The sequence below is a fragment of the Myxocyprinus asiaticus genome, chromosome 6 (assembly GCF_019703515.2).
Source record: "Myxocyprinus asiaticus isolate MX2 ecotype Aquarium Trade chromosome 6, UBuf_Myxa_2, whole genome shotgun sequence".
NCBI lineage: Eukaryota > Metazoa > Chordata > Actinopteri > Cypriniformes > Catostomidae > Myxocyprinus > Myxocyprinus asiaticus.
Window position 1 is genome coordinate 6,409,346 of NC_059349.1, and position 8,831 is coordinate 6,418,176.

The following is an 8,831-nucleotide window of genomic DNA, read 5'->3' on the forward strand; positions in this document are numbered from 1 at the left end:
CCCATTCACTTGTAAGCAGTGTGAGCTGGTTTTGTCTATTAGATCAGAAAATCTGTAAAAGCCCATGCACACGACTTCACGAAGAATCTTCAATATTGTCTGCTAACAACACATGCAGTGTAGTGATGGGTCGTTCATGAACGATTAATTCATTTTGAAACTACTCGGACGAACGAGTAGTCTCAGAGAGTGACTCATTAAATTTTTTGTGGCCACACATGCGCAAAATCCGTGTTGGTGTTTAGTTCATCTGACAAGTGACAGCCTCATAGGTACCCATAGGCTCTGTACAGGAAAAATAAATAATTGATTCACCTCCCGAGACGGTCTTCAGGTACGAATCTTTCAATCATTTAACACGTGACAGCTGCATAAGCTCGGTGTTGAAAGCAGAATTTATGTCATACTTCCAACCTTCCTTTAAAATAAGAGGCTAGATAGGTTTTATTTGTCACTCAAAGCATTTCTGGTCTCATATTTTAGCTTTTTTATTTCTTGCAATTTATAACTTTGTGAATATTTTTGTAATGATGGTTCTTTTCCATAACATGGAATCTGGTAATAAAGTGTTTATTAAAGATTTAAACTTTATATGATGGGGAAAATCACATTCATAAAGCAGTATGACTTAAATTCAAGCCCAGTCCTAAACTGTTCATAATGGAGTTACAACTTTTATCTTTTCTTTAAAAAAAAAAAAACATCCACTACAAAAGTTATTAGAAACCCCCATATTATTTACATGACTATTTAATTGATTTTGAATCAGTTGTAATTTATTTTTCCCTCATGATGCATCCCATTTTTGTATGATTTATGTCATTCGTCCTTATTGTTAACTGTAGACCCATATCAGGTATGCCTTAAAGAATTTCCCTTTGAATTTACTGATTGTCATCGAAGACCATTTTACTTTAATTTTACACTTGGCAGACAATATCTTGTAAACACTTCCTGCATTAAATACATGATAATAATTCATCATGACAATCCTTGTGATTTTAAAATGTAATTTATTTTCACTCTTTTTATGTGACAAATTCTGTCATTCAGATGCTAATAGCATAAAATCTGGTAGATACTTGTTATACAAGGTTATAATTATTTATATATGGCAAAAAATCATTTTCTTACTCAGTATTTTTTACCTGCTTTCAAGTAAAAATATCTAAACATTCACAAAACCAGATATTTTAACTTGACAACCAAAATGGCACAAAATGTTAAGTCATAGTTAAGTCTAAATTTAGTGAACTTGATGCTTAAAACAGGAAAAAAAAAAACCTGTCTTTGAATTAAGTTTATTTTATTTACCTCACTGGCAAATAGTTTTTTCTTGTTTTAAGCCTAAAGGTGAAGTGTGTAATTTCCGCGCTGCCGTGGATCAGACTTGTTGGTACAGCACATCCCACAGATCTGGGGAATTTGGAGGCCAGGGCAACACCTTGATGAACTCTTCATCAGGCTCCACAAACCATCCCGAACAATGTGTGCAGTGTGGCAGGGCGCATTATCCTGTTGAAAGAGGCCACAGCCATCAGGGAATACCATTGCCATGAAAGGGTGTACATGGTCTGCAACGATGTTTAGGTAGGTGGTATGTGTCAAATTGATGTCCACATAAATGGCCGGACCCAGAGTTTCCCAGCAGAACATTGCCCAGAGCATTACACTCCCTCCACCGGCTTGTCATCTTCCCACAGTGCATCCTGGTGCCATCACTTCCCCTGGTAAACTGTGCACATGTACACGGCCGACCACATGATGTAAAAGAAAACGGGACACATTGGACCAAGCGATCTTCTTCCACTGCTCCAAGGTCCAGTTCTGAAGCTACGCAGCCCCATACACAGCAGGGTATGATGCACTGTGTGTTGTGACACATTCCTCCCGTAACAATTATTACAATTTTCTGTGAGTTGTGCCATAGTAGACCTTCTGTTGGTTTGGACCAGATGGGATAGACTTCGTTGCCCTTGTACATCGATGAGCCTTGGGCACCCAACACCTGTCGCTGGTTTGTGCCTCCTCGGACCACTGTCGGTGGGTACTCAACCACTGCTGACCAGGAGCACCCCACAAGCCATGCTGTTTCAGAGATGCTCTGACCCAGTCGTCTGGACATAACAATTTTGCCCTTGTTAAAGTCACTCAGGTCTTTACCCCTGCCCATTTCTCCTGCATTCAACACGTTGACTACGAGAACTGATTGTTCGCTTACCATCTAATCTACCCAGACCTTGACATGTGACCTTGTTAGGAGCTGATCAATGTTATTCGTTATTCACATGTGAGTGGTCATAATGTTTTGGATCATCAGTAGACAGAAAGCGTCGCAGAGGAAACTGGTTGTCCGATAGCATCTCCAGATTTAACATTTGTTGACGGGGGAGGTATCAGTGTATTAGAGACTTGCATGGCGATCTCGTTATTGCTGCTCCCGTTTGCCAGAGCAATCTCATCCTTGGTGATGGTGTGTGTGTGCGCGTGTCCTCCACATTGTAAATGCGATGCCAATGTTCACTCTAGTTTTACTCCGTTCTCTGTCTTTGTGTCTTCAAGCAAGTCTTGGAATTTTGGCTTTAACCCTCTGGGGTCGACGGACGTGCCGGCGCGTCCTGCTGGATTTTTTCCGCATAACAGTGGAAACAACTTAAAATACTCCGTCATTTTTGGGCATACAGATAAGTGTAAGACATCATTAGAAACTATAAAGGGTCTACTTTTATTTGTGTACACTCACAATAACAACAAAACCTTGTGCTTTTGTAAAATAAAGAAAATAAACAGCGCTTTCAGCCGTCTGTCTCCGCGTGCATCTTTCTGAAACACGTCACAAAAATGAAGTGAAACTCCACGAATACTTATCACACAAACATGAAACATATGTCTAAAGAAAGCTTAAAATGTTTAAAACAAATTTATTCCTGCAATGTAATCTGTATGAAACAAAGCGATGTACAGTTTCTCCTGGCTCAGCTCATTATCCCTAATGTGATCCCACCCATCAGCAGAGCGCGCTATTCATACGGTAATGTGCTGAGGCGATCAATGCAAATGGTAAACACCCCCAACAACAATGCCTTAAAAAACATCAAGTTCATCATCAAATTCATTCACTTTCCTGCGCATTTGGAAGATGGCACGCTACACAGGTGAGGAAGCTCTAAAGATGGTCCTGGATAGTGACGAAGAGTTCACATTTTCCTCAAAAGAACAGCAGAAATCCAATGAGGAACATTTACATTTTGAAGAGCGATTTGATCCAGCCGAGGATACAATTCCGAATGAGTAAGTCATTTAGTTTTACTTACATTAGTTGACATGCTATTTTATATAAACATGGACATATTTTACTAGTTGGACTATTTCCAGACTTGCCAGCAGTATTCAGAGTATTGACATTTGAAGTATGTCCTAATAGGCAAGTCTTAGTTACATTTAAACATTGTTTCGGCTAAAGCAGGTATTTAAATTGTATGCTGTATGATATAAATATGATATAAAAATAATATGAATGTTTAGATTATATTTTAACTAGTGTTTATGCTGCCTCATTATCATCAATGAAGCTTGTGCTTGCAAATATGTGTTCGGGTGTAAATGTGTAAAATGTGCTGTAAATATGCCCATATTAGAAAATCAGCATATTACAATGATTTCTGAATATCATGTGACACTGAAGACTGCAGTAATGATGCTGAAAATTCAGCTTTGATCACAGGAATAAATTGCATTTTACACTATATTCAAATAGAAAAATTATTTTAAATTGTAAAAATATTTCACAATATAATTGTTTTTGCTGTATTTTGGATCAAATAAATGCAGCCTTGGTGAGCAGAAGAGACTTCTTTTAAAAACATTTAAAAAATCTTACTGATCTAAAACTTTTAAATGGTAGTGTTGGTCTAAAGTTTTTAAGTAAAGTCTTTATGTAAAGAAAATGTACAGTCAGATAATCCATTCAATCATTAAGTCTCCTCACATTCATTCTCTCTCAGGGGAGGGGTCTTTGTCTCCTCAGGTGTGAATGACATCAATATTCATGATCATCCACGCCTCCTCGCATATGGCCTTTCTAACACTAAAAGTGTCTTACAAAAGTTAAATGACTATATTGTTTTGTATGAATGAGTGATCAGGATGGTTTTCACATCATTTTGTAGCAAAAACTCTAGGCTACAAGATCCAGTTCTCAAAAGTCTTGTGAACAAATGTTTAGTATGTGTTATATGGCCTTATTTCAGTGACTTAAAATGTTTGTTTTTTCAAAAACCACGCATAAACCTTTTTTTCTCAAAAATACAAACATGTACATACATGTTGCTCACATATTTTTGTAGCCCAGTTTGTGCTGTATACAGTGTTCTCAGACTTTAGCCATTAATATGTAAGCAACTGAAAAAAGCACAAATGTCAAGGCATGTCAAAACTTCTCCAGGGCCCAAAAGAGTCAGACCCCAGAGGGTTAGCATCTGTAAGCAAAGCTAAAATTTATTTTCCAATGTACATGTTTATATGCTCCCAGCTGAACAGCCTACTACAGGTATCCAGGCCCCAAACTCATGCTATTGGTTGAGCTAGAAATGGAGGGGTTGGGCTGAGCGGGCCACAAAAAATATAAACATCAATGTTTTGATAGTGCCTGGGAGGCTCAGTGTTGACACTTTTGAGGTGGTAAACCCACAAATGGCTTACTTATAGTTGTCAATGAACAATATACTGGGATAGTAGAATATCTTTTGCCATTAAAAAAGTTACATACTTCACATTTAAACCTCAATAAATTTAGTTAGAAGTATAGGCATACTTCTGTTCCTAACTATTGCAGTTCTTTTTATTTTATGACTTTCAAACTACATCAGATCTAGTAAAATGAAGCTGTGCTACTTCAAATACAGTGTTGACAATGAAATTAACTGCTCACAATGACAATTTTGGACAATGCTTATTTAGATGGGTCTTTAAATTACGTAATTGGGTGAAACTCTTCTCACATGAAGTGCAGTGGTATGGCTTCTCTCCAGTATGCACGCTCTCATGTGATTTCAGGTGTCCCGAGTAAGAGAAACTCTTTCCACAAAAAGAACACACATAAGGCTTCACATTTGCATGAGTCGACACGTGTGCCCTTAGATGTGATGCCCACGTATACGTCTTGCCACACTGATCACATTTAAATGGTCTTACTCCAGAGTGATAGCGCAGATGAATTGTGAGATGGCCCGTTTGTTTGAAACTCTTTCCACACTGAAGACATGTGAAAGGTTTCTCTCCAGTGTGAATTCTTATGTGACGCAGAAGATGTCCTTTCTCTACGAAACTCTTCCCACACTGAGAGCAGGTGTAAGGCTTCTCTCCAGTGTGAATTCTCATATGACACTTAAGGGTTGTTTTATATGCGAAACTTTTTCCACACTGAAAGCATAAGAAAGGCTTCTCTCCCGTGTGAAGTTTTAAGTGAGCTTTAAGGTTTCTTTTGTGTGTGAAACTCTTTTCACACTGATTGCAGGTGTAAGGCTTCTCTCCAGTGTGAATTCTCCTGTGACAGTTTAAATCTCCTTTTTGGGTGAAACTCTTTCCACACTGAGAGCAGGTACAATTATTTTTGGCTTTAGTTCTTTGAGATCTTTTCTGTGAAAAATTGTTGTCAGTCTTTGAGCCACTAAAAGTTTCTTCTCCAGTCATGAAATTATCAAATGTATGATGCTGATGGTGTTTCTCCTCCACGTCATTAAGTTCTTGACATTCTTCTTTTACTTCTATCAAGTCTAAAATGAACAAAGATGAGAGATGAGAGAAATACAACTGAATCCCTATTTAATGGCAGTAAGCAGCAAAGGCCAAGTTTCTACTTTTATGTGATCTTTGATATGCTGAAGGTTAATTCTCATGTAGATGCTGGTATTATTTAACTATATTTTTACGGTTTCTATGATTTTCTAACATAAAATCTAGTGAATTGTCTGTAGCTTTGTTACCTTAATATACCTCAACATTATGAATATTTAAGAATTGTCACCAACCTCTTTGTTCCTCAGTATGTTTTATTTGGTGTGTCTCTGGATCATTCATGTCTTCTGTCTCCTTTTTAAATTCTTCTATAACAAACCTCATTTTTGAAAAAGTATGTCAGTAGAGTTCAGTGGTTACACTTTGAGGGTTCTCTCCTTTTTCACTTGTAGGATGTTGGAAATAATAACAGCATTTATTGGTAAATTGCTGTAGCAGTGGTTTCACTGCAGAGGTGAATCACAATCTCTGTATGATGTGGAGGAGCAGATCTGAAAAAAGGACCAGATTCCTTAATTTATACAATATCCCTTTGTTGTAAGAAATACCATTATTTGAATGATCATTTGCAACCACAAGATGAATCCAGATGTTAAACAAAAACATAACACAACTTACATATTGAAGATTACATTACCATCAAGTATCAGAAATTGGAGTTCAAAAATAGTCCAGTTTTAAATAGCTCATTTAAAGAGTATACATGAAGAGTAGTCTGTAAAATATGAAAGCTTGCTGACAAATGAAGGCAGGCTTTAAATAGGTTCCAGGAGGAGATGATAAAATGAATGTTAACACTTGTGTAGCCAGCCAGTCACTGTCTTATGCCCCTATGCCACCTACAGCCAAAACTTCGCTGGCATCAAACCACAAACTGCTAACGTTAGAGGCTATTGGGCTGGATAATGTCAGCATCAAAGTTTATAAAACAACTGCAGCTCAAAAAACAAAACTAGATTGCTGATAACAGCGAAGCTATTTACACTGTTAACACCCAAAACAGTGATGAGGTGAGATTGTTCAGCAGCTTCAAGCACTTTATTTTCCCATCAAATTAAATATTTGTAACAAATCTCATGAATGTCAATTGATTGCTATGAATTATATTAATTAGGCTATAGATTTAAATCACATCTAACCTGTTCATCAACAGCAGGTCGAGTTGACATAAGATGGTGAAATAAATGTTAATCTGAAAATAAATGATTTTGAATTATAAAATATGTTTCCAAAACTCCTAAGACTTTTAAACTCCTGCCTCTTTTCTACAGTACTTCTAAAATATTATGGGGTTTTTTTCCAAACATCAAATACATGAATTTATTGCTGATTTTTTTTTTTTTTTTCTTTTTTGGCATAACTTGGTGTTAGGTTAAATTTCCCAATTTCCATATAATAATTAATATATTTTCTTAGCCACAAGGCCTTCTATTGTTCCATATGTTCTGCATATAAAATAAAAAATGTCTGCATGTACTCAAACACGAATATTAATATTAAATATTTAGGTCTTTAACATACATCAAAAGCTGTTTCAAACAGTCTTGCACCCAAACAAACATTTCCATTACCCAGCATGTTTCCTCACAAAATCTGGAGAAACAAACACTAAACAATAAAAAAGTTCTTAAACATATTTAAACCATCAACTTACATAAGTGTTGAACAAAAGAACTTTCCTCAACCAGGACTTTAGAGGAAGCTGAATTGGCAAAATCAACACTAGGATACAACAATACTTTCTTGTGCATCTACTTCACTCTTCTTCTAGTTGACCTTTAAGCACAACTCTAAGAACTACTTCATGGCTATTGCCCTCTGGAGGCAGGGATGAGTATTACACCCATGAAAAAAAAAAAAAAAAATACTTTTTCATGCTTGAGACAGTTAAAAGACTTTGAAACCTTATATAAAGGGATAGTTCACCCAAAAATGAAAATTCATAATTTACTCACCCTCATGCCATCACAAATGTAAATGACTTTCTTCAGCAGAACACAAAGATTTTTAGAAGAATATCTCAGATCAGCAGGGAAGCTCATATTTCTATGGAATGAGATCTACTTTTTCATATTACTGCAGCAATATCTACCATGTACAATATTTGCTATACATTATCACAATATGAAAATTTCAGTAGTCGGTAGTGAAACTTTACGATTCTCAATACCAGCTTCAGAGCCACATCAAATAATAACACTTATGTTAATTATGGAAGAATGGTTTCAAGTTAAGTAATTATTCAAGACTAGTAAACAAGTCAGTAATAAAATAACAATAAAAAACAGCAATGAATAGAAATAGATTATAAATATAGAACAAATTAATAAAATTCAGTGCTTTTTTAACAGCTTTAAAAGTTTTTAACAGCAGTAGGCTATCAAGCATTCAAGTAAACAAACCTACTACTGGGCTTCACTGTATGATTATAATACCTTAATACTTTTTAAAGCTACTAAAATTACTCAGTCAAGAACAGTAAGTGATTTTCTCATTTTTGTGTTATGGTTGTTTGATTATTATGATGACATACAGTGCATCCGGAAAGTATTCACAGCGCTTCACTTTTTCCACATTTTATGTTATGTTACAGCCTTATTCCAAAATGAATTAAATTCATTATTTTCCTCAAAATTCTACAAACAATACCCCATAATGACAACGTGAAAGAAGTTTGTTTGAAATCTTTGCAAATGTATTTGAAAAAAAAAAAAAAAAAAAAAAAAAAAATCACATTGCTCAATACTTTGTTGAAGCACCTTTGGCACCAATTACAGCCCCAAGTCTTTTTGAGTATGATGCTACAAGATTGGCACACCTATTTTTGTGTAGTTTCTTCCATTCTTCTTTGCAGGACCTCTCAAGCTCCATCAGGTTGGATGAGGAGCATCGGTGCACAGCCATTTTCAGATCTCTCCAGAGATGTTCAATCGGGTTCAAGTCTGAGCTCTGGCTGGGCCACTCAAGGACATTCAGAGAGTTGTCCCGTAGCCACTCATTTGTTGTCTTGGCTGTGTGCTTAGGGTCATTGTCCT

The 8,831-nt window shown here is 36.3% G+C and overlaps 1 protein-coding gene across 4 annotated transcripts; it reads right to left on the reverse strand.

The window, feature by feature from the left end:
- Positions 1-1,059: 1,059 nt before the first annotated feature.
- Positions 1,060-7,727, reverse strand: LOC127442962 (gastrula zinc finger protein XlCGF8.2DB-like). 4 transcript variants are annotated; one of them, XM_051701415.1, is made up of 3 exons: positions 7,451-7,727; positions 6,030-6,287; positions 1,060-5,774 (listed from the first exon to the last, which is right to left on the reverse strand). In XM_051701415.1, exons 2-3 carry the CDS (start codon positions 6,118-6,120, stop codon positions 4,927-4,929), a joined length of 939 nt encoding a protein of 312 aa, XP_051557375.1. In that variant the 5' UTR covers positions 6,121-6,287; positions 7,451-7,727; the 3' UTR covers positions 1,060-4,926. The 4 variants fall into 4 exon arrangements, with proteins under 4 accessions (XP_051557375.1, XP_051557378.1, XP_051557379.1 ...); XM_051701418.1 differs by having other exon boundaries at positions 6,030-6,988; XM_051701419.1 differs by lacking the exon at positions 7,451-7,727 and adding an exon at positions 6,936-7,436.
- Positions 7,728-8,831: the final 1,104 nt, after the last annotated feature.

Excerpts from the sequence above, each read along its gene's own strand:
- LOC127442962 (XM_051701415.1), bottom strand. The coding sequence starts at position 6,120 with ATGAGGTTTGTTATAGAAGAATTTAAAAAGGAGACAGAAGACATGAAT. Across the intron at positions 5,775-6,029 it reads ACATACTGAGGAACAAAGAG|ACTTGATAGAAGTAAAAGAA; the intron begins GTTGGTGACAAT and ends TGTTCATTTTAG.